At 36.2% G+C, this 26,264-nt stretch overlaps 1 protein-coding gene across 2 annotated transcripts in view; it reads left to right on the top strand.

The window, feature by feature from the left end:
* CNOT6 (CCR4-NOT transcription complex subunit 6) overlaps positions 1 to 25,380 on the top strand; it is a 66,952-nt gene extending 41,572 nt beyond the window's left edge. The window contains exons 5-12 of one of the 2 annotated variants that reach the window (XM_082652127.1): positions 11,018 to 11,107; positions 11,205 to 11,273; positions 12,270 to 12,427; positions 13,233 to 13,387; positions 14,130 to 14,284; positions 15,207 to 15,437; positions 18,538 to 18,740; positions 20,895 to 25,380. In XM_082652127.1, coding sequence (XP_082508253.1) covers positions 11,018 to 11,107; positions 11,205 to 11,273; positions 12,270 to 12,427; positions 13,233 to 13,387; positions 14,130 to 14,284; positions 15,207 to 15,437; positions 18,538 to 18,740; positions 20,895 to 21,107 — 1,274 coding nt within the window. In that variant the 3' untranslated portion in view covers positions 21,108 to 25,380. Of the gene's footprint in view, positions 1 to 11,017; positions 11,123 to 11,204; positions 11,274 to 12,269; positions 12,428 to 13,232; positions 13,388 to 14,129; positions 14,285 to 15,206; positions 15,438 to 18,537; positions 18,741 to 20,894 lie in introns of both variants that reach the window. The other variant, XM_082652126.1, reaches the window with a different exon arrangement.
* Positions 25,381 to 26,264: the final 884 nt, after the last annotated feature.

The following is a 26,264-nucleotide window of genomic DNA, read 5'->3' as shown; positions in this document are numbered from 1 at the left end:
CGCTCGCTGCAACTACAGAAGGCCCCCGCGCAGTAACGAAGACCCACTGCAGCCAGAAAATAAAAAACAAAACAAAACAAAAACTGTAGTACAGCATCACAACCAGGATATTGACATTGATACAGTCAAGGTACAGAACAGTTCCATCACCAAAGGATCCCTCATGTTGCCCTTTGATAGGCACACTTGCTTTCCTCTTGCCCCAGTTCACTCCTGAACTTCTGACAACCACTGATATGTTATCTATTTCTATAATTTTGTTATTTAAAAAATAATATATAAATAGAATCATGCTGTGTGTAACCTTCTGAGATTGGGTTCCCCTCCCCATACCCAAGGTTAATTCTTCGGAGAGTCACCCAGGTTGTGGGTGTTTGCTCCTTTATATTGTTGAGTAGTGTTACTTGGTATGGATGTATCACAGGTTGTTTAATCATTGACCTATTTAAGGACATCTGGGTGGTTTCCAGTATTTTGCTGTTACAGATGAAGCTGCTGTTAACATTCTGTGTGCAGGTTATTGTGTGAATGTAAGTCTTCATTTCTCTAAGATAAATGCCCAGGAGTGCAGTTGCTGGGTCATAGGTTAATTTCATGGTCAGTTTTTTTTAAGAAACTGCCAGGTTGTTTTCCAGACTGCTGTACTATTTTACATTTTTACCAGTAATAAATGAGTGATCCAGTTTCTTTGCATCCTTATCAGTGTTTGGTATTGTCACTATTTGATTTTTTTAACATCTTTATGGAGTATAATTGCTTTACAATGCTGTGTTAGTTTCTGCTGTATAACAGAGTGAATCAGTTATACATATACGTATATCCGCATATCTCCTCCCTCTTGCACCTCCCTCCCATCGTCCCTATCCCACCCCTCTAGGTGGACAAAAAGCACCGAGCTGATCTCCCTGTGCTATGTGGCTGCTTCCCACTAGCTATCTGTTTTACATTTGGTAGTGTATATATGTCCATGCCACTCTATCCCTTTGTCCCAGCTTACCCGTCCACCTCCTAGTGTACTCAAGTCCATTTTCTACATCTGTGTCTTTATTCCTGTCCTGCCCCTAGGTTCTTCAGAACCATTTTTTCTTATTTTAGATTCCATATATACGTGTCAGCATATGGTATTTATTTTTCTCTTTCTGACTTACTTCACTCTATGTGACGGTCTCTAGGTCCATCCACCTCACCACAAATAACTCAATTTTGTTTCTTTTTATGGCTGAGTAATATTCCATTGTATGTATGTGCCACATTTTTATCCATTCATCTGTTGATGGACACTTAGGTTGCTTCCATGTCCTGGCTATTGTAAATAGAGCTACAATGAACATTGTGGTACATGACTCTTTGAATTATGGTTTTCTCAGGGTATATGCCCAGCAGTGGGATTGTTGGGTCGTATGGTAGTTCTATTTTTAGTTTTGTAAGGAACCTCCATACTGTTCTCCATAGTGGCTGTATCAATTTACATTCCCACCAACAGTGCAAGAGGGTTCGCTTTTCTCCACACCCTCTCCAGCATTGATTGATTGTAGACTTTTTGATGATGGTCATTTTGACAGGTGTGAGATGATACCTCACTGTAGTTTTGATTTGCATTTCTGTAATGATTAGTGATGTTGAGCATCCTTTCATGTGTTTGTTGGCAATCTGTATATCTTCTTTGGAGAAATATCTGTTTAGGTCTTCTGCCCATTTTTGGATTGGGTTGTTTGTTTTTTTTGATATTGAGCTGCATGATCAGCTTGTATATTTTGGAGATTAATCCTTTGTCAGTTGCTTCATTTGCAAATATTTTCTCCCATTCTGAGGGTTGTCTTTTGGTCTTGTTTATGGTTTCCTTTGCTGTGCAAAAGCTTTTAAGTTTCATTAGGTTCCATTTGCTTATTTTTGTTTCCATTTCTCTAGGAGGTGGGCCAAAAAGGATATTGCTGTGATTTATGTCATAGAGTGTTCTGACTATGTTTTCCTCTAAGAGTTTTATAGTGTCTGGCCTTACATTTAGGTCTTTAATCCATTTTGAGTTTATTTTTATGTATGGTGTTAGGGAGTGTTCTAATTTCATTCTTTTACAAGTAGCTGTCCATTTTTCCCAGCACCACTTATTGAAGAGGCTGCCTTTTATCCATTGTATATTCTTGCCTCCTTTATCAAAGATAAGGTGACTGGGCTTCCCTGGTGGCGCAGTGGTTGAGAGTCTGCCTGCCGATGCAGGGGACGCGGGTTCGTGCCCGGTCTGGGAAGATCCCACATGCCACGTAGCGGCTAGGCCCATGAGCCGTGGCTGCCAAGCCTGCGCGTCCGGAGCCTGTGGTCCACCATGGGAGAGGCCACAACAGTAAGAGGCCCGCGTACCGCAAAAAAAAAAAAAAAGATAAGGTGACCATATGTGCGTGGGTTTCTATCCTGTTCCATTGATTGATATTTCTATTTTTGTGCCAGTACCATACGCTCTTGATTACTGTAGCTTTGTAGTATAGTCTGAAGTCAGGGAGCCTGATTCCTCCAGCTCCGTTTTTCTTTCTCAAGATTGCTTTGGCTATTCGTGTTTTTTTGTGTTTCCATACAAATTGTGAAAAAAAATTTTTTTTTTGGCGGTACGCAGGCCTCTCACTGTTGTGGCCTCTCTCGTTGCAGAGCACAGGCTCCTGACGCGCAGGCTCAGCAGCCATGGCTCACGGGCCCAGCCGCTTCGCGGCATGTGTGATCCTCCTGGACTGGAGCACAAACCCGTGTCCCCTGCATTGGCAGGCGGACTCTCAACCACTGTGCCACCAGGGAAGCCCCAAATTGTGAAATTTTTTGTTCTAGTTCTATGAAAAATGCCATTGGTCATTTGATAGGGATTGCATTGAATCTGTAGGTTGCTTTGGGTAGTATAATCATTTTCACAATGTTGATTCTTCCAATCCAAGAACAAGGTATATCTCTCCATCTGCTTGTATCGTCTTTAATTTGTTTCATCAGTGTCTTATAGTTTTCTGCGTACAGGTCTTTTGCCTCCTTAGGTAGGTTTATTCCTAGGTATTTTATTCTTTTTGTTGCAATGGTAAATGGGAGTGTTTCCTTAATTTCTCTTTCAGATTTTTCATCATTAGTGTATAGGAATGCAAGAGATTTCTGTGCATTAATTTTGTATCCTGCTACTTTATCAGATTCATTGCTTAGCTCTAGTAGTTGTCTGGTAGCATCTTTAGGATTCTGTATGTATAGTATCATGTCATCTGCAAACAGTGACAATTTTACTTTTCTTTTCCAATTTGGATTCCTTTTATTTCCTTTTCTTCTCTGATTGCTGTGGCTAAAATTTCCAAAACTATGTTGAATAATAGGGGTGAGAGTGGGCAACCTTGTCTTGTTCCTGATCTTAGTGGAAATGGTTTCAGTTTTTCACCGTTGAGAGCAATGTTGGCTCTGGGTTTGTCATATATGGCCTTTCTTATGTTGAAGTAAGTTCCCTCTGTGCCTACTTTCTGGAGGGTTTTTATCATAAATGGGTATTGAATTTTGTCGAAAGCTTTTTCTGCATCTATTGAGATGATCGTGTGATTTTTCTCGTTCAATTTGTTAATATGGTTTATCACATTGATTGATTTGTGTATATTGAAGAATCCTTGCATTCCTGGGATAAACCCCACCTGATCATGGTGTATGATCCTTTTAATGTGCTGTTGGATTATGTTTGCTAGTAGTTTGTTGAGGATTTTTGCATCTATGTTCATCTGTAATATTGGCCTGTAGTTTTCTTCTTTTGTGACATCTTTGTCTGGTTTTGGTATCAGGGTGATAGTGGCCTCATAGAATGAGTTTGGGATCGTTCCTCCCTCCGCAAATGAGTTTGGGATTGTTTGGAAGAGTTTGAGAAGTATAGGTGTTAGCTCTTCTCTAAATGTTTGATAGAATTTGCCTGTGAAGCCATCTGGTCCTGGGCTTTTGTTTGTTGGAAGATTTTTTTTTTTAACTTCTTTATTTTTTTTTTGGGCCGCGTTGTGTCTTCGTTGCTGCGCACAGGCTTTCTCTAGTTGCAGTGAGCGGGGGCTACTCTTCGTTGCGGTGCGCGGGCTTCTCATTGCAGTGGCTTCTCTTTGTTGTGGAGCACAGGCTCTAGGCGCATGGACCTCAGTAGTTGTGGCGCACGGGCTTTCTTGCTCCGCGGCATATGGGATCTTCCCGGGTCAGGGCTCGAACCCGTGTCCCCTGCATTGGCAGGTGGGTTCTTAACCACTGCGCCACCAGGGAAGTCCTGTTGGAAGATTTTTAATCACAGTTTCAATTTCAGTGCTTGTGATTGGTCTGTTTGTATTTTCAGTTTCCTAGTTCAGTGTCAGAAGGTTGTGCTTTTCTAAGAATTTGTCCATTTCTTCCAGGTTGTCCATTTTATTGGCATATAGTTGCTTGTAGTAATCTCTCATGATCCTTTGTATTTCTGCAGTGTCAGCTGTTACTTCTCCGTTTTCATTTCTAATTCTATTGATTTGAGTCTTCTCGCTTTTTTTCTTGATGAGTCTGGCTAAAGGTTTATCAATTTTGTTTTATCTTCTCAAAGAACCAGCTTTTAGTTTTATTGATCTTTGCTATCGTTACTTTCATTTCTTTTTCATTTATTTCTGATCTGATCTTTATGATTTCTTTCCTTCTGTTAACTTTGGGGGTTTTTTTGGTGTTCTTCTCCTCTCTAATGCTTTAGGTGTAGGGTTAGTTTGTTTATTTGAGACATTTGTTGTTTCTTGAGGTAGGATTGTATTGCTGTAAACTTCCCTCTTAGAACTGCTTTTGCTGCATCCCATAGGTTTTGGGTCGTCGTGTTTTCATTGTCATTTGTTTCTAGGTATTTTTTGATTTCCTCTTTGATTTCTTCAGTGATCTCTTGGTTATTTAGTAGTGTATTGTTTAGCCTCATGTGTTTGTAGTTTTTACAGATTTTTTTCCTGTAATTGATATCTAGTCTCATAGCGTTGTAGCCGGAAAAGATACTTGATACTATTTCAATTTTCTTAAATTTACCAAGGCTTGATTTTGTATCATTCTACTTTGTTGAACCCAATTCTAGTTCTAGGAGTTGGTTTTTCTATTTTTTGTAGGTTTTTTAGTAATTAAAAAATTTTTTTCTATGTAGAAAATTAGTCACCTGCAAATAGGGAGAAGTTTATTTCTTTCCAATATGTATGCTTTTCTTTCCTTTTTCTTGCCTTATGGCACTGACCAGAACTTGCAGCTCTATGTTGAATAAGACTTGTGAGAGCAGAGATCCCCCCTTTTCCCCGACCTTAGAAAGTATTCTGTCTTCATTGTTCAGTATAATGTTAGCATGGGTATTTTGTAGATGCCCTATCAATTTGAGGATTTTTCCTTCTATCCTTCTTTTTCTGAGAGTTTTAAATCATGAATGGGTATTTAATTTTGTCAAATGTTTGTTCTCCATCAGTTGATATGTGATATATAATTTTTCTTCTTTAGCCTGATAATTAATTTTTGAATATTGAACCAGGCTTGCATTCCTAGAATAAAATCCGCTTGATCATGGTGTACAATTTGTTTATTGCTGGTAAGTGTATGCTAATATTTTAATGATTTTTGACTGTATTCATGAGAGATATTTGTCTGTAGTTTTGTTTTCTGTTTGTTTTATACTCACTTTGCCTGGTTTTGGTATCAAGGTGATATTAGCTTTATGAAATGAATTTGAAAGTGTTCCCTCATCTTCTGTTTTCCAGAAGAGATTCTGTAGAATTAGAGTTAATCCTTTTTTAAATGTTTAGTAGAATTTTTCAGTGCAACAGTCTGGGTTGATTTCTTTTCTGGTAGTTTTAAAATTATGAATTCATTTCCTTTACTAGGTGTAGTGCTATTAAATTATCTACTGGGTGAGTTGTGATGATTTGTGTTTTTCAGGGAAGTGGCCCATATCATCTGTGTTGTTAAATTTATGTATGTAGAGTTGTTTATAGTATTCCCTTATCCTTCTGATTTCTGTAGGGTCTGTAGTGATACCCTTATTCCCTTTCGTTGTTGATATTAGTAATTTTTGTCTCTCTTTTTCTTTATCAGTCTTGGTTAAAGATTCGTCAGTTTTATTGATCTTGTCAAAGAAACAGCTTTAAAATTTTTTTCCTCCATTTTTCTGTTTTCAGTTTCACTGATTTCTGCTCTTTAGTATTTCTATGCTGCTTTTTCTTTGGGTTTATTTTACTCTTTTTCTCTTGGTTGTTAGGGTAGAAGCTTAGATTATTGAATTGGGACTTTTTTCTTCTGATGTATGCATTTTAGTGCTGTAACTCTCCCTCTTGGCCCTGCTTTAGCTGTGTCCCGCAACAAATTTTATTTTCACTAGCTCAGTGCATTTTGAAATTTCCCTTCAGACTTCCTCTTTGACCCATGGATCAGTCAGAATTTTCCAAGTGTTTGCACATTTTCCTATTGTCTTTCAGTTACTGATTTTTAGTGTCATTCCATTGTGGTTGAAGAGTACATTCTACATAATTTCAGTTCTTTTAAATTTGTGGATGTTTGGTTTTATGGCCCAGGATATGATCTATCCTAGTATTTGTCCCTTGGGCATTGGGCAAGAGTTTTGTATTCTGCTGTTACTGTGTAGATGATGTATAAATAGTTAGATCCAATATATTTGTCTGATATCTATTAGATTGATGGTTTGTGGACTTTTGTCTGGTTCTATCAATTTTTCAGAGAGGGGTGTTGACGTCTTCAGCTGTAATTGTAGACTTCTCTATTGTCCTTTCAGTTCCATCAGTTTTTGGATGGAATTGTTTTTGCTTAAAATATTTTGCAGTTTTGTTGTTTCATAGATACACATTTAGAATTGCTAATTCTTCTTGGGGGATTGGCCCTTTATCGTTACATAAGGCCACTCGCAGTGTGGTGATTTTCTCTGAAATCTACTTGATCTGATATTAGTATAGTCACTCCTGCTTTCCTCTGACTAATGTTTGCATGATTTTTTTTCCATCCTTTTCCTTTCAACCTGCTTATATTGTTATATTTGAAGTGGGTTTCTTGTTGATAGCATATAGTTGGGTCATGTTTTTAAATCCACACTGCCAATTTTCTGTCTTTTAATTGGTCTATTTAGACCATTTACATTTACTATAATTGTTGATTTATTGGGGCTTACATCGGCCACTTTATTTTTTGTTTTCTGTTTGTTCTCCTTGCTTTTGTTTTTCTGTTTTCTTTTTCTTGCTTTCCTATGGGTTATTTGAGCATCTTTTTACATTTCCATTTTAATTTGTCTGTGATGTGTTTGAATTATCTTTTTCAGTGGTTGCTCTAGGTATTTCAGTATATAAACTTAATTTATCATAGTCTTCTGGTGTTACTACTTTACCAGTTTGAGTGACATATAAAAACCATAGCTCTTTTTATGACCTTTTATTTGCCTGTTCCCCCAGTTAACTGCCAAACAAGATTCAGAAAACTTGAGAAGGAAAGCCTATTATATTTGCCCCCCCTTTTATTAAACCATAATCTTTTTTTTCCTTCCTGATATTCCAGGGTTCCTTCTATTATCATTTCCTTTCCATTTAGAGAACTTTCATTAATGGTTCTCTTAGGGGAGGGTCTGCTGGCAACAGAGTGTCTTAGTTCTCTGTCATCTGAAAATGTCTTTGTTTCTCCTTCATTCCCGAAGGATATTTTCGCTGGATATAGGATTCTGGGTTGACAGGTCTTTTCTTTCAGCACTTGAAAAATACCATGCCACTTTCTACTGGTTTGTGATGAGAAATTTGTGGTTATTCATATTGTTTTTCCCCTACAGATAAGGTTGTTTTTCTCTGGCTGCCTTCAAGATTTTTTTCTTTGTCTTTAGTTTTCAGAAGTCTAATTATGATGTTGCTTGGTATAGATTCCTTTGGGTTTGTCCTGTTTGAAGTTTTTGAATCTGTAGGTTTAGGTTTCTTGCCAAATTGGGGGAACTTTCACCATTTCTTTAGTACTTCCTCAGCCCTGTGCTCTTCTGCTTCCGTTGCTCTGAGGACATGAATGTTAAATTTTTTGTTGTAGTTCCACTGGTCCCTGAGGCTCTCTGTTCATTTATTTTTTTCAATCTGTTTCCTTTCTGTTGTTCAGATTGCATAATTGTAGTGTTATACCTTCCAGTTCGCTGATTCTTTCCTTTGACCCTCCATTCTGCTGTTGAACCCATCCAACTGAGTTTTTTATTTCATTTATCCTATTTTACAGTTTTAATATTTCCATTTGGTTTTTACATTTCATTTGTTTACCAAAACTTTGTTTACTGAGTCTTCTTATTTTTTTGTCATTTTATTTCAGGCATGTTTGTAATTTTTCATTGAAGCATTTTTATCATGCCTTCTCTGTTTTGCTCAGATCATTCTAATGTTTCTATCATCTCAGTATTGGAATCTATTATCTTTTTCATTCAGTTTGAAATTTTCCTGGTTCTTGGTATGATTAGTGATTTTCACTTGAAGCTGGACATATTCACATTATGTTATAAGACTCTGGATCTTATTTAAACCTTTTTTGCTGGCTTTCTCTATCACTGCTGTGGCAGGGAAAATGGAGAACACCATCTCCTTACTGCCAGGGGAGGTAGGAGTTAAGATTCCACTTAGCCTTTGTTGACACCTGAGGGTCAGCTGGGTACAGGTGGCAGTTTTGGCTCCTTATGTGGTCTCCATAGTCACTGCATTGGGGTGACCTCATTACTGTTGGGAGATGGTAAAAGTCTTGACTCTACTCAGCCTCCTCTGACGTCATCTCCAGAAGGGAGGTGGAGGAGCACCTCATTACTGCGGGTTGGGGTGATAGTCCAGGCTTCCCTTCTTGGTCTCTGCAGACACCACAGGGCGGAGGAGGAGGTGCTTGTTACTGCCTGGAGGGGATAAAAGTCCCAGCTACCTTCTTGGCCTTCTCTGACCCTACCCTGCTAGGGGTGTTGGGGTACCTCCTTACTTCCTCATAAGGGTGTAAGTCTAAGCTCCCTGCTTGGTCTTTGCTGGCATGAGTAGAGAGGATGCCATGTATGTTTCTTTGGTGTTTAGCTGTAGTAGAGCTGTTACTATCTAAAAGTTTTGTTTTGTTAGGCTGCCCTTTCCTGGCCCTTTGGCGTTTGTTGGAATTTTTTTTCTGTACCCACAGGTGTTTCTGTGTTGCTGGCTTCTTAGCTCTGTGTCTGGGATATATGAGACAAATAGTAAACCCAAGGAATTCACCACTGTGTTGTTCCTCAGGTCCTGAAGTCTCTGAACATTCTGCCTTCTTACCACATTTCAGAGTCTTACATTTCTTTACACATAATTAATGGGATTTTAGTTGTATTCAGCAGGAGAAATAGGGAAAAGTATGTTTACTTCATCTTTCCAGAAACGACTTCTCTCATTCACTTTTGTTCCTTAGTTCTGAGACTCAGTATCATGTTTTAATTCCAGAATTGTATTGTACTTGTTAAGTTTACCCTATGTGTATTATTTTTCCAGGCAATGAAAAGTAGATTAAATTTAAAGGAATTCCAAAGAACAAGCAGATGTTGTGGGAAATATACCATTTGGCTTCATGCATTTATTAGAGAGTCAAAAATAGATGTTTGGGTTTGGGGATGGTTTTTAATTTTATAGAAAGATCTTAGAAGGGAGGATCACATAGTTATAAGTACTCAGCAGTTGCCTTTAAATATTTTTTGCACTAGAAAGTAGTAAAAATAACAGCAGTAATGTAGGTCTAGTTAGAATGGGATGCTTACCTGGTACTGAGAAGTTTTTTGGTTGACTTCATTTTCTCAAGATATCCTTAACAGGGTCCTGGTAACTTTGAGGTTATAGCTACCTATCTCATAGGATTGTGACTAAATGAAAATTTTAGGACTCTGGTATCTGTAAAGAACTGTACACATATGGGGAATGATACTATTGTTACTTGTCTTCCTACAAATATATACCTTGCACTTATAGGAGCATGTTTTTACCTTTACAGTTCTTAAAATCCTAACTTAGGATTCTTCCCATCCGTGTAATCCAGCTTTTAATGAAGGATACTTCACTACCTCACAGGTCAGGGCATTTCATCTTAAATAATTCTAATGTTTAACAAACACTTCTATTCTGAGCTTGGTCCTCATTCTGCCTTTTGAGTCTACTCTTTCACAAGAGAAAAGGAAAAAAATACTTTTTTCTCTGTGTGGTGATCATTCTTATAGTCCATACCTTTTTTTTTTTTAAATTTGGAATGGCTAAGATCTCTCATCATTTTACCTATCTTCCATCTATAGAATTTATTAGTCTTTCTTAAAATGGAGCATGGGTAGGAACTTTGCTTTTGAAACAGTGTACTATGCTGTTCCTTGTACATAAGAAGTCCTTCTGAGAGAATTTGAGACTATTAACAATACATGTAAATCATTGCATTAGCTTTCATTTTTGGCACTTACGAAACAGTGATTGAATTTACTGTTGGATTACTGCCCTGGGGTTTTCCCCTTCATTAGTGGCTTAATCTTAAACCAGGTCTGTCCCATCCTGTTACTTTATTCATTAGAATTTTAAAAAATCTAAGTGCTAGACAGCATTTGTCATTAGGATGTTTTCTTATTAACTTTGTAGCGTTCTTAAATTTTGATTCTGTGATTCATTATATTGGTTCTCACCTTTCCTTTGCCTAGTCCTTCTTCCAACTCTTCCCCAATCCAGTTTTACTCTCTTTTGATCATTATGAAAGTGTTGATGAGGCAGGGTCAGATGCAGAGCACTATTAGATATCTTCTAGATTGACATCAGTACATTAATAATCATTTTTTGGATACTTCTATAGAATGTGGTATGAATCTTTTTTATTCTTCACATCAAAAGCTGAAAAAAAATAATATTCTAGTTTGGTATGTTGAGTTAATATAGTTTTTTATATACAGTTATATATGGTTAATATATATAGTTAATATACATTGTTATAGATGATCTGATAATTTTGGTATATTTTTCAGTTTTGAAATATTTTAGTATTTGTCTTGGTTTCATTTTACCTATTTAAAAAACATTTCCAGGAAATCCACTTACCCAGGATATATTGAACCTCTATGTGGAACCAGATGGAACAAGAAGGCTACTGAACTATTTGCTTGATAATTTGGCAGGTACTGCAAAAAGAAGTAAGTGGTCATTTGATTAAACCATTTTTTTTAGAAAGACATGTAAGAATATTGTTTAATTTTGTGTTTTATATTCAACTAGTTTCAACAGAACAACCACCTCCAAGATCTTGGATTATGTTACAAGAACCAGACAGAACACGGCCAACTGGTTGGTAGCCTAATTATTTAAATCTTATTTTTACTTTTTCTTTGTAAACCTAATAGTATTGTTGGTATGCTTTAGATTTTGGGCAGTGTTACAGTAGAATGCTTAAGGTTGATTTGGTTTGGGAGATAATAACGAAGACTTGATTACCTGGCCTCTTGACTATGCTACGGAAAGTTTGGTATAAAGCAGTACTTCTCAACCAGAGGCGATTTTATGCCCCAGAAGACATTTGGCAATGCCTGGAGATATTTTTTGATTGTTAACAACTGGTAGAAGTGCTCTTGGCATCTTGTGGCTAGAGATCAGAGGTGCTGCTGTTGAGGAACTCTGCTCTAAAGTATTGATCAAATTCAGTTATAATAAATACATGAAAATCTTTCTATACTGTAAGTTTCCAAACTGTACTGTGTTCCAGATGTATTTGATAATACAAAAGTTTAAGATAGCCAAAACACCTACTTAAAAGAGAAATTGAACTAATGACCTCTAATCTCCTTTTAAAATTGTATGAAAATAGTTTGAGCACTTCTGTGATGTGTGCAACAGGATTTGGTCTATAATACCCCTTTTCTTTCATGTGAATTAATAGTAGTTGCTCTGTAGAAGAAAAGTAGAGATGCCTGTTAAGAAAACTACCTGTCGGGTTTCCACATTCTACATTAACAATAGTTGAAGTGGTGGAGGGAACATAGAAATGAGGAGCCCTGGTCTTAGAGGCTGAAGGACTTAAGATCGTATTCTGTTAGTTTTTGAACCTTCTGTGTGTACCTCTGTAGCAGGAAACACATTATTTATTTATATTATAATTTGTTCACGTATCTGTCCTTCATTTATTTTCTAACATTACTTATGCCATGTCTGGCATATAGTAGTTTTTCAGTGAATATATATTGAATAAATAAAGTCAAACTTAGCATTTAAGTGAAAACTATTGAAATTAATTATGTTTTTTTTTTCTGCCACGTGTGTGAATAAGTAAAGTTATCTTTCCTACAGCCTTGTTTTCTGTCATGTGCTATAATGTTCTTTGTGATAAATATGCGACCCGGCAGTTATATGGCTACTGTCCATCATGGGCACTAAATTGGGACTACAGGAAAAAGGCCATTATTCAAGAAATCTTGAGTTGCAATGCTGATGTCATAAGTCTTCAGGTAAGTCACCAGAAGAGCACTTGTTTAAATTGCAGAAATGCCCCAACATTGATCAAGCAAGGAACAGCTTGGGAACGCATTACACTGACACATATGAAGTCCTAGCTTTAGCAGTTATTAAAATATGGACTTTTTCTGTATTTAGTGAATTCTGGGAGCATTCACTGCCTGCTGTGCTTTGTAGCAGTGTGCTGCCAAATTAAGCAGATGGGTTAAGCTGGGTTTTAAGTGTTTGCTATGACAGCTAAATGTTTACTTTTTCCTCCCTGATGCTCCTGTACACTATTTTTTAATTGGGTGACAATGTTACTAAAATTGTAACACTATGAAGGTATAATTTTGCTTTACTACCAGTGGTAATTGAATAGTTAGGTCAAAGTAGAAAGGGCATTGAACCTGGTGCACAGTAACTGAGTTCTCAGTCCAACTCTCATAATAACTTACATGACCTTGGGCAAGTCACTCTCCTTGTGGTGTGAAATTTGATCTGTGGAGTTCCTGTTACCTCTCTGATTTTTGTTCTACGCCAATTCTAAAATATAAGGAAAAATATATGCATAGGGGTATATGTCTTTCTGTTCTTTACTCCTAAACAATAAAGAATTAACCTTATCAACTGGTACCTGTAAAATGACAGGTAGGTGTTCTGATTGGTTTCAGATAAATTACATCGAAAAAATGTAATTCTTCATTCTGCAGATCAGTCCTTTGAAATTCTTTTAAGTTCTTAAACTGTACATATAAAGGTAATGCATAGGACTGATTTTTGTCTTATGAAATAACTCTGCTATTTACAATTTTTCAGGAGGTTGAAACAGAACAGTATTACAGTTTTTTTCTGGTAGAACTGAAAGAACGTGGCTATAATGGATTCTTTAGTCCTAAATCTAGAGCTAGGACAATGTCAGAACAAGAAAGAAAACATGTTGATGGCTGTGCAATATTCTTTAAGACAGAAAAGTAAGTCATCTTCTTTCTTCCTTTCTTTTCTTTTTTTTTTTTTTGCTGAGCCACATGGCATGCAGAATCTTAGTTTCCAGACCAGGCATCGAACCTTGCCTCCTGCAGTGGAAGTGCAGAGTCCTAACTACTGGACTGCCAGGGAATTCCCAGTCATCTTATTTCTTAAAAAGAAAACTTTCTCTGTTTGCAGGATGGGGGCCAAGGGAATGGAAATTAGTTGGCAAATAAGAGAATGAGGCGTTTCATTATTACTCAAGAAAACAGTACTGTTGACTTAGAGGGTTTTGTTTTGATTCATCAGAAATAGTGTTTTGGAGGGCATGTTGAAAGTGCTGCTGTTTCTTCAGGTGTTTGCTAGGGTTTAACTCCAGTTGTTACTTGAAACACCTTGTAATTGCATTCCCTCTGGGATGGTGGAGAGATTCTTAAGCGTGTACTTAGGAAGAGAATTATTTTAAAATTATAAGATGGAATTTTCCAATGTGAAACCTAAACAGAAGATGACTACATTTTCTTAAGTTGTAAAAGTTTATCAAAATGTTATTTGTATCCGTAACAGACTGAGAACAACTTAAATGGACATGGGAAGCTTGGTGTTAAGTGTGGAGGATTTTCCATAATGTAATTTACATGCCATCATATCTGTTAAGGAAGTTGGGGAAAATTGCATTTTCCACAAAGCTAATGTCTTGGTATTCTCAATTTTATATTTGTGTGTGTGTGTTTGTTTTTGTTTTAGATTTACTTTGGTTCAGAAACACACTGTTGAATTTAATCAGCTAGCAATGGCAAATTCAGAAGGGTCTGAAGCTATGCTGAATAGAGTCATGACAAAAGATAACATTGGAGTTGCTGTACTGCTAGAACTTCGAAAGGAATTGATTGAAATGTCATGTGAGTGACTTTTCCACTTCCTATGAAATTGACCTCCAAAATTTAATAGAAAACAAAAAATTTGTTACATATTAATAGTCTTGTCTAACACCTGAAGAAACTCAGAATTTAAATCTTAGATTCTAAAACCTTATATCCATTTATCTCTACCACAAAGCTCAAGATGAGGAAACATTGCCCAGAAAACTATGTCAAATCTTAAAAGGCTTAAAGCCAAAGGAAAAAAACAGCTTTCTTTTCTCCTCAAGAATTTTTCACATAAAATGCTGAAGTGTAAATATTAGTTAAAATGACTGCTCAGAGAGAAGAACTCCATACACTTACATAATTTCTTGGCAACAGGGATATTCTGTATGCTGACTTCTCTTCCTGACCTTTTTAGTCATTATTTTAAAGGTCTTGAGTTTTGGAGAAATGGACCACTTATTTCAAATTAAATGTGTGTTTAGAGTGACCTTCATGCTACGAACTGAAACTTCTGTCACTTGAGGAACAGTTGGAAATGGGGATATTTAATCTGAGGGATAGAAAGATGAAAGATGGAACTTAATGACTATCTTAAACATATCTTAAGAAAAAGGGTGTCAATTTAATTTTATGATGCTCAATTTAGGACATCTAGAAGACCAGAAGTTTTAAGGAGATGGAACTATTTAAAAATCAAGCTGTCCCAAATAGAATGGGCTGTCTCTGTTCAAGTAGTGAATACCCTATTCTGGAAGTACTCAACCGAGAGGTTAGATGTCTATTTCTCAGGTTTGTTGTAGGGTAGATTCAGTCATCAGGTGGGAGATTGTTAACTAAATTTTAGACTTCTTTATTATTCCCAAGATTCTGAGATATTACTTGCTTTCAGACCCTGTGAGCATATATGGGGTTATGGACAGGTTTTGTTTGTTTCTTTTCTTTTTGTCTAATATAGCTGGAAAGCCACATCTTGGAACAGAAAAACAACTTATTCTCGTGGCTAATGCTCATATGCACTGGGACCCTGAATACTCTGATGTGAAGTTGGTTCAAACAATGATGTTCCTCTCAGAAGTGAAGAACATCATTGATAAAGCCTCGAGAAGCCTCCAGTCCAGTGCATTGGGAGAATTTGGAACTATTCCACTGGTGTTGTGTGCAGATCTTAATTCTTTGCCGGACTCTGGTAAAAACAAAACAAAACAAAACAATGCTATTTTATATAGAATGCTTACTGACTTAAAATGTTTTTGTAATGTGTTGTTTCTTATAATTCCAAATTTAGTCAAAATGAAAATTCAATTTATAGTGGCAGCTATGAATCAGGTTAAAAAAAAATGTGTTGTGGAGTAGGGGAACCATTTTGAAAATGAAATGGTATTATGGAAAACCTCAGGAGGAAGGATGTTAATCATCTTCAGTAAACACGTAGGTGATAACTTGAAGTAACTTATTAAAGAACATATAATTGTATTTCATTATCCCCAGGTTATATGTAATGCACACTCTGAAAAGGTTATTAAGACAGACTCTTTGGGATTCCAGCATGTGGTAATAAAATCCAGTTTAAATTTGACCGTATATTAAAGGATCTCCAGTTTTGATGGGCTTGATTAGAAAAATACACCTCAGGTGGAAATTGAGATTTTTTTTTATTTACACAGATCAGGCAAGTGATTTTAACAAAAAAAGATCAAGAATCTTGATTTTTAATCACAAAGTAGAAGAATACAGAAAGCCTTATTCTTAAATACTTTTCCATAGTTAGTACAGTGAGTAAAAGCCATAGTCCTTGTAATATCAAACTAAGTATTTCTTTTTGTCTTTTGGCTCCTTGTTTATACTTTCTCACATACATACACAAGAATACTTTTCCTTGGACTTACATGCATGCAAGAATGCGCACATTCACACATACACACATTCACACGCTCGGAGTGGTTAAATTCAGTAGCACATCACTGCTATCACAATAGATGAGAGAATAGATAATAAGTTAGAAACTATGTTAAAATTCGTTTTCAGGGCTTCCCTGGTGGCGCAGTTGAGAGTCCTCCTGCTGATGCAGGGGACACAGGTTCGTGCCCCGGTCCGGGAAGATCCCACATGCCACGGAGCGGCTGGGCCCGTGAGCCATGGCCGCTGAGCCTGCGCGTCCGGAGCCTGTTCTCCGCAACGGGAGTGGCCACAACAGTGAGAGGGCCCCGTACCGCAAAAAAAAAAAAAAAAATTTCGGGGAAATAAAGGTGTCTAAGATCCATAATTCTTCTTTCAAAGCCATCTGGGGATTACCGGCAATTTCTCTACATGCCTTGCATCCTCTTTTTAGCTACAAAGTATCTGAGGGGCCAAGAGAGACTCTTGTCAAATAATGCAGATCTTAGGACCTATTTCCATGTTGCAAAATACAGTATTTTAATAGCAAACACATGGGAAAATGTCCAGTCTTGTTAACTAATTAAATGAAAGTTAAATATTTGCAGAACCCATCGTATGCTTCGCATATTGGAAAAATACTGTCCAGGGATGCTGAAGTTGCTCTGTAACTCTTTCAGAGTTGGCTGTGTGTGTGTGTGTGTGTGTGTGTGTGTGTGTGTGTGTGTGTGTGTGTGTGTGTGTGTGTGTGTGTGTATACATTTTTCATTTTCACCAAGAACTTTATTGAACAGCGTATTCACCGTTTTGTTCTACTACGTTCTGCCATTTTTCAGGCAACTTCATAATTCCATCTTCCCAAAACTTTTTATCTTTTTGAGCAAAGAACTGTTCCAGGTGCCTTTTACAGTCTTCCAGGGAATTGAAATTTTTTCCATTAAGAGAATTTTGTAAAGACTGAAATCAATGGAAATCCGAAGGTGCAATGCCTATTGAATATGGCTGATGAATGAGAACTTCCCAGCCAAGCTGTAACAGTTTTTGCCTGGCCATCAAAGAAACATGCGGTCTTGCATTATCCTGATGGAAGATTATGCGTTTTCTGTTGACTAATTCCAGACGCTTTTTGTCGAGTGCTGCTTTCAGTTGGTCTAATTGAGAGCAGTACTTGTTGGAATTTAATCGTTTGGTTTTCCGGAAGGAGCTTATAATAGAGGACTCCCTTCCAATCCCACTATATATACAATATCATCTTCTTTGAATGAAGACCGGCCTTTGGTGTGGTTGGTGATAGTTCATTTTGCTTGCCCCACAATCTTTTCCATTCCACATGGTTGTACAGTATCCACTTTTCATCAGCCATCACAATTTGTTTTAAAAACGGAACATTTTCATTATATTTCGGTAGAGAATCGCACGCGGAAGTTGGTCAAGAAGGTTTTTTTCACTTATGTGGAACCCAAAAATCAAAGCAATTAACATAACCAAGCTGGTGCAGATGATTTTCAACGCTTGATTTGGATATTTTGAGTATGTTGGCTATCTCTCGCGTGGTACAGCGTTGATTGTTCTCAATTAATGTCTCTATTTGATTGCTATCAACTTCAACTGATCTACCCGACTGTGGAGCATTAAACATTGAGAAATCTGCAGCACGAAACTTTGCAAACTACTTTTGACACGTTCAGTCAGTCACGGCACCTTCTCCATACACTGCACAAATTTTTTTGCGTTTCAGTTGCATTTTTAACTTTGTTTAAATAGTAAGGCATAATATGCTGAAAACGTTGCTTTTTTTCTTCCATCTTCAGTATTAAAATGGCTACACAAAAATTCACCAATTTTGAGAAGTTTCTTTTTAAATGCACACTGATATGACTGCTGTCACAATCTAACAAAATTGTTTCGAATGAACTTAAGTGCTACTGGAGCCATCTTACGGAAAACACTGAAAGAACTTTTTGGCCAACCCAATGTATATTTAGGCACGATGAATCCTAATCTTGGTATTTTATACTAAGCATAGCAGAAACCTACATACTAAGATGTTGATTATAGTATTCTTTTTTTTTTTAAGGTAGAAATAACATGAATTTAAAAAAATAAGGAACTAGCTTAACAAATACTATACATCAGCCCAGTTGTATTATGCAATCATTAAAAAAAATAATTGAGAAGACATATGAACATAAGTTCATGTGATACAGTATAGAATATTCAGTATACTATGATTAAAACCATGTAAAAATGGGTTTATACAAGTTTTGGCAAATGTGAAAAACAGTGAAACATTTTAGAAAGTGGGAATATGTGTGATTTAAAACTTTACTACCGAATTATGTTTTTAGTTATGTGTTGTACACTGTGTATTATACTTGACAATGCAAAAAGTACATTTATTTTCATTATAGGTGTTGTGGAATATTTGAGCACTGGTGGAGTAGAAACAAATCATAAAGACTTTAAGGAACTGAGATATAATGAAAGTCTTACAAACTTCAGCTGTAATGGGAAAAATGGGACAACCAATGGAAGGATCACTCATGGTTTCAAGTTAAAGAGTGCCTATGAGAGTGGCCTGATGCCTTACACAAATTACACGTTTGATTTTAAGGTGAGTTTTGAGATAATAAACTTTTAAAGCCTTCATTTCTTTAAAGTGTCTTATAACTTTATGATGGCTTTAAATGTTAATGCTCAGAATGGAATTAAGCCATCTCGAACTAGTTGACAGCAGCATTCTTTTATTACCGGCCTCTCCCATTGTGGAGCACAGGCTCCGGATGCACAGGCTCAGCGGCCATGGCTCACGGGCCTAGCCGCTCCGCGGCAGGTGGGATCTTACCGGATCGGGGCACGAACCCGTGTCCCCTGCATCAGCAGGCAGACTCTCAACCACTGTGCCACCAGGGAAGCCCTCTTTTATTACTTTTAATGTAGAATTCCATGTGATTAGAGTCCCATCCGTACTTTATAGATACCTATTAGAATCATTTCCAAGGTAAGAAATCAGATGAAATAATGATAGTAAATCCTGAGTTAACTGTCACCTTTTTGGGGCAATTATTTTTTTTTATAGGCTCATTACTAACAGCTGGATATGCAGGGCCATCATATTTAATTTGCTGTCAAATTTGTTCCATCTCTATTTCAGTTTAACTGAAACTGTACTACTTGAGAACCAAAATGTCTTTTATTATTAGCCATTTTAAAATTTCTAATATATATATTATTTATATGCCTTGTTACACAATTAATGGATTACAATATGGAGCCTTTTCCTTAGTAATTCTCCTCATTTTTATTATCTGTGGTTGTTTAGGACTTGTGTTCAACTGTCCTTTTTAGCCACCTTTTGCATTTACGCTCTCTAAAATCCTAATTTTCCATTTCTAACCTGCTGAGAAAATAATCATTCAGGTTAGATTGTCTATTAGAATAGTGTAAATACTTGTGTTAACTGGTTCTTAATTTTAGAGGGGAGGTTGTTTAGACTCCTTTGAGAAACTGTTGAAAACTGACAATTTTTTTTTATTTGGCTTTGGAGGATCCACAGTACTGTAGATAATGATTTAACCCTGGGAACAGATGAGTGTGTAGAGTTGAAGAGAGACTGGAGTAGACTGGGGAAAACTAACATGTAAATGACAGTAACCAGAGAGGTGGAAAACCAGGACAGTATAGGAACTTAAATGCAAGGAAAGAAAGCCTTTCTAGGGAAAGAGGTGTGTGTGTTAAGCTTCAGAAAGATATTGATAAGAGTTGTTTCACTTGAGAGCTAGTAGTCAGAGAAACTAGAATATGATGAGTTGGAGAATAACTGAGCAATGAGGTAGGAAAAACCAACTTTTAGATTCTTATTTCAAGCAGGTTGATTGAAGAAGAGGTGAGGGTGATAACTAAAAGGTGGGAGAGATTAGGGATTTTTTTTTTTCCTCTTGTTCCTGTTCCTGATAGAAAGTTAGGAAGAAGACTCTTGAACATGCTTAAATGTTCTTGGCCAGGAGCATGTAAAGGAGAGTCTGAAGTTATAGGGAGGAAAGGAGCAAACCAAGAGTAACCTAGCTGTGTGCCAGATGCTGTGTCTGGGTACTGTTGAGGTTGTTGAGAGCAGAGACAGCCTGGCCCTCGTGGAATCATGTTCTGGTGGGAGAGATAGGTCTCAACCACAAAAATGAGTATATAGTTACACCTTGGGGGAGTGCGTTAGCAAGGGAAAAGAATCAGAGGTGGTAGGAGCTATTAAGTGGGTGAGGGCAGGATTCAGGAAGGCCTTGGGAAAGTGATTAAACTTGGCACTTGAAGGTTGAGAAGGAGTTAGCCAGTTGACAAGTAGAAGAAAGTATTCCAGACATGTGTGGAGGCCCTGGGGCAGGAAAGAGCTTGGCGCCTACAAGGAATGTACCCCACTTCACACCGCACCTCCCTACTCCCCAAAAAGGGCCAGTATGGCAGTGGAGTAGTGAGCAAGGAAAAGTGTCACAAATTAAGTTAGGAAAGAGAAGCAGAGGCCCTATCATGAAGGATTCTTTAGGTCTTGTTAAAGATTTTGAAAAGATCCAGATAGGAGGAAGAATGATTATCATCCCTAAACTTTCTTCATTCTCACATTTGGGGATGCCATTTGGTTTATGTAGTATTGCCTTTTCCTACAGGCTAATAAGTTTCTTTGTTTGACTCTAAGGATATGTCTTGAAAGTTCTCAGTGTTCAAGTGTTATCTTATGTGGGGCCTTGTCTTTTTTTTCTTTTTGCCTTCTGTTTTTCAGGGTATAATTGACTACATCTTCTATTCTAAACCTCAGCTGAACACTTTAGGCATCCTGGGACCTCTGGACCACCATTGGCTAGTTGAGAACAATATCAGCGGCTGCCCACACCCACTCATCCCCTCTGACCACTTCTCACTTTTTGCACAACTGGAGCTCTTACTGCCTTTCCTGCCCCAAGTTAACGGCATTCACCTTCCTGGCAGGAGGTAGTCAAGTACCTTCAGAGGATGACCTCAGTTTCACTCGTAAACTCGTAAAAAATCTGAATATAGGGGAGTGAGGTATGGCCACTAGGGATTTTTTTTCCTTAATGATGATTTGAGTTTTCAATCTGATTATTTGATAAGGATATAGTATGAAAGCCAGGTGCTAGCAAACAGACAAATTCTGAGCCCGATATGCTTTATATACTGTTAGACAGGGACTGGTGTGTTTGCACCTATCTTTAATTTGTTACAAGTAATTTTCCTGTTTCTTCTATCCAATATAATATTTTCATGCCTTGAAATAGGAAAATGTTTGAACAGCATATTCTCTTTGCACAGAAATCTGTAGCACTACTTTTTTGAGGCCAGTAATAACATCCAGAGATCATTCTTCCATACTTTACTCCCTCCTTTTTCAGACTTGTTTGTAAAATATAGAATTTAAATTTAGCCTTTATGATTGTATATGATCCACAGAAGACCTGATTTATGAAATTTTGTACTAAAAAAATCAGATTTGGAAATGATTGTATTGTAATCTAAGGCTAAGTTTTTTTTACCTGTTTCATGTGTTATAAAGGCCAGCTTGTAAAAGAAGTTGCAACAGACTTTCTCTGCTGATGATTTGCACTGTTAGGGTTTTGTTAGCCCTTTTGTACTACTTTGTTTTTAAATTGAGAACATTGCTCTTTAAATCTAAATCTGTTTAAAGTTTAGGACATTTTCTTGGACCAGAGGCAACTTACCCATGAATTCCTGGGTTTTTACAAAAAACTATCTACCAGGACAGATAAGCTGAGCAGTGAATGATCTGTAGGCATTATGGACTGAATGTAATGGTTGATATATGTACATTCTGATATTTTTAAATCCTCAGCTTTTTTAAGTTACAAAATTACAGCTGCTTAGGGACAGCTTCTTAACTCCTTTTTGAGACACTTCCTGTCCTATCTCCACTGTGCCTGCCTGAATTTGTTCTCACCAAGCACTGCCTGTGCATGCAGAGAAAATCTGTGCATCCTCTTTTATATTTTTAAATACTGTTTAACATTTGTCAGAGTTTTATGAAAATGCTTTTGTATGGGCTGTGGCTTTTTTTCCATTGTGAAGCATTGAATATCACATTTTGGAACATGTTCATAGGGTGGGTCCCTGGGTCTTTACTCACCAGACCCAAGCACTGCTTCTTGGTGTCATTGCACAGTGCTGTTCATCACCCAGAGTACTAGTATCATGTGAATTCTTTTTGTTTTCTATGTATTCCTTAGTTTCCATGTTTTTTAGAAATCATTCCTTTAAAAAAAAAGTAATTTTCCATTTATGAAGCAGTATAAAATAAATGAGATGTATTTTCAAAACAGGTCCCTAAGACAATACTTCAGATCATTTTAAAAGTGACTAAGTCATTTTAACATGTCAACCAAGATAAAAGTTATATTATACCTTGTATTTTGCCCATGGTGCTGTTAGTAGAGATTAAAGCCAGCTTTAACTTTGCAAAGTTAACTCCTATATGTTCTGTTCTCATTCATTCATTCTCTCAAAAAAATCAAATGAATTCACAGGGAACTTGGTCTAACTGCTTTTGTTTCAACTGCAGGCAGGGGAGCAAAAGGACACCATGTATGTGAGCATTAAGAAAAGAAATTGTTGAATGTTAGTAACAGTTTTTATACAGAGAGTGAGTCATTTTGGATAATGACTTAAAATTTTATGAAAAATGTTTAGCACTTAAATGTGCTTATTCTGTTTTTAAGAGAAAATAAAATCTCATACTGTTTAAGTAAATGATTCTTTTTTTTTTCTTTTTCTTTTTCTTTAAAAAAAAAGAAAAAATTCTCCAAAAGGTTTTGATCTTGAATCTTTGTCTGGGACCTGGTTTTTCCTTTGAAGTTTTTTTTTTTTTTTTTTTTTTTAAACATTTTGTTGTGATGGTTTTTTATTTTTTGCTTTTTGTTTTAAGTTGTGCTGGCACCGAACACATCCAGTTTATAGTCAGTACATTGGAAAGCTGGTATTACTGATATAGAACCAATGCATAACTTTTATGGGGTTTCTTTTTGGGTTTTTTGTTTTGTTTGTAAAGTGTGAATAAAAGGTGTGTTTACTCATTTATCCTAAACACTGTGTTGGTAATGTGCATCATGACAATTTCCAGCAAGGGCAAGCTGGAGCTGGTTGGACTGATGAGATGAAGGAAACTGCTTTTCTTATGATCTGCATTATATAATAACAGGTCCAGAGAGCTTTATGGAAGGGGAAGGGGAGAAGCACTTACTCTGTTTATGGAGGATATATTCTTTTCATAGATGCTGGAACTAGAGTGCACTTGTTAGATGCTAAAGGTTTGAGCTTTACATAAAATGTTTTCATCTGTGTTTGTTACTGTCTACAAAATATTTGAATTTGGGGGCAGCATAGTAAGATATAATGGCCTGTTACGTCTTGAAAATATTTGTTCTTGCCTCTTCTAGGCAGACTGCATTCTGTGGCAGACTACCTTCTGTGGGTCAGTTTGAACAGCTTCTCCACCTTATTAGATAGTGATAAATTGAACCAAGAGTGTAGATTTACAACTGTAACCTTTAAAAGAGAGAAAAATATTTTAAGTCTACAGGGAATAAATGGTCACACCAAAATAGACTGATAAGCAAGATTTTGTGTTTTAAGTATCTTCTGTGTCCTGAATAATTTCCAATAATCCGTACTCCCTAAAATGCAATAAAAACTAGTATGTTTTCACAGTATAGGTTTTCTTCAAAAATTCTGTAACAAATATATTTAATGTGGTGTTGCCATAATGTAATTTCAGTATTCTTACTGGATAAATCCATTTTATGAATGTTTTACAGAAAATTCGGGGTATATTTTCTGTTTTTAATGATCAGAAATTTGGAGGCGCTCAGTTCCTTGTAAATCTCTTGAAGTACAGTTTACTGTATTAGTGATAATTATTTATGCTTTAAGAATTTAAACAATGTTCATCAAAATTAATTTATGGCATAATTTAAACTAAAGTTGTAGAAATAAATTGTTGATTGCAACTTTAATAGTCCTAGAAGATAGGCAGGGAACATCTCCAAGAAATGTGCTTTTATTTTTACTTGATTTGGTGACAGCCAGGAAAACTTATTTTGAGTTAGCACTTTGAAACCTAAGGACATTATTAAATTGGGTAGAATGCACTTCTAAATGTTGAAATTAAAATTTCAAAGCTCTTAAAAGGTTTCCGGTTTTCAATAATAAACTCCAATTTTAGTATTCCATTTTTTACTATTTAAACTTATAGAATTCGTTTCCATAGTGACTTTTAAGGTTTTGGGGTCATGCTATATAAGTATAAAAGCCAACCTAAGCAAAGCAGTTATAGCAATTTGCTCTTTTAATGAACCAATAAGAATACCCGGTACAAATGCTGCAGATATTTCAAAGAAAACCTTTAGCAAGTGTTTCTCCCCTACTTGTAAACAGTATTTTGAGATGTTCACTTTGCTCTTCTTTTTGGTTACATAAATTTTAGTAACCAGTATGTTGAAGTAGTGTTTAAAATAGAATATCTAGTCTTTATTTACAATACATTAAATTGTGTAATGCACTGGACTAAGTTTTGTTTACCATTCATGTAACAAAACCCAGCACATTATCTGCACTAAGCTCAAAGAATGTCCCATTTGCCTAGGCAGCTCTTCGATAAGGGTAATGGGAAACTGAATATGACCTGTGGACTGGTGGTAACAAGGGCTTTTACTCTTCTTTTCAGTGGAACCTTCTTGGTCAAATTGTAACTAGCTAGTATTATATTTATATACAGGGTCTCTTTTCTTTACCGATGTATTTTCCTACTCATAGTCAACCAATAAATTCAATTACCTGTTTCAAATATTTTTAAAGTGTAATTTGTATAGCTGTAGTATTGAGGTTTGAGAAAATATGTGTTAATCAGCAGACCACCTATTTAAAATTCTGAGTCATCTGGGACAGGGTTATAACTCACCCTTTGAAAGGGAAGAGTGAACGGGGACAGTGCTATGATATAGGGAGATGGTGTAAACTTAAGGATCTCCTTATTGGCTGTGGTATTCTGTATAACACTCATATCTTTGCCAAAGTTCAATTTTATATTTAGGCAACTGATGATCCTTTTGTATTTAGGATTTTTGTTGTTGTTACCATATACCTCATAGTATAAGAAATGGGCTCATGTGTCTTTCATCCTTTGGAAGGAGGTTGACATATTTTGAATAAATGCTTTTAATACAGTAGCAAACATTGTATTGGTGGGGTTATATTAATTCATTAAATGTTTTAATTGTTACATGTATAGTTTGTTGTATATATAAACTTTAAAATTGACTTCCCAACTCTTCAGAGCATTGAGTCTATTTTTAGAAACTACTTCTTTAACAAATAAATGTAAATTTTTATATAGATGCTGGAAAAAAAATCCTTTAAAATCACAGCACAATTAGATAAAATGAATGTTTGCTGAGATGTCCAGTTTTTAAAGTAGGCATTTTCTACCTAATCCTTAATATATAATTTTATCTCTCTAACAGAAGTCTTGTTCTTCCTTACGATTGCCAAAAAAATGTTGTAGAAGTTAATGAAATATGCCCATATTTATAAATTCTAGTTCTGTAGAGGAACAAGTATCTAAGGAAACATGAACTGAAATATATATGCAATAAAGTTTTCAGGTTTTAGGTAAAAATGTTATATATATTGAGAATTCCCTTCTTTGAGTGTTATTTATGTATTCAAATTTAAATTGAGTTTAAAATAAGCTTTCATAAATACTTTAAAGGCAATTTTAATATACAGGTTATATATTATAAGAGTCCTTAGAAGATAGTTTTTACTAGAATTTTACAAGAATTTTAGGCTATTTCTGTAAGTTAATAATTTGCTCCAAATAATGAAAAATGTTCTAAATAGATTGTTCCTCAAATGAGTCTAACCAGCTAGTCTATAGCTAGGAATTGAGAAGACTGCTGGATTACCAGGTGACTTGAAGACCAGTTTCTGCAGTTACTTTAGCAACATTGACAGTTTAAATCAAATGAGTAGGGAGATGTCCATTTTCTCATTTTCTTTGAACTGCACACTTCAGTTCACTCTAATCTCAAAAGCTATTAAATTATTTTGGGCCTGTTGTAAGACA

This window comes from Grampus griseus (genome assembly GCF_964374135.1).
Source record: "Grampus griseus genome assembly, chromosome: 3".
In the NCBI taxonomy this organism is placed as follows: Eukaryota; Metazoa; Chordata; class Mammalia; order Artiodactyla; family Delphinidae; genus Grampus; species Grampus griseus.
Note: the sequence above shows the minus strand (reverse complement) of the source record. Positions and strands in the feature narration are given on the sequence as shown.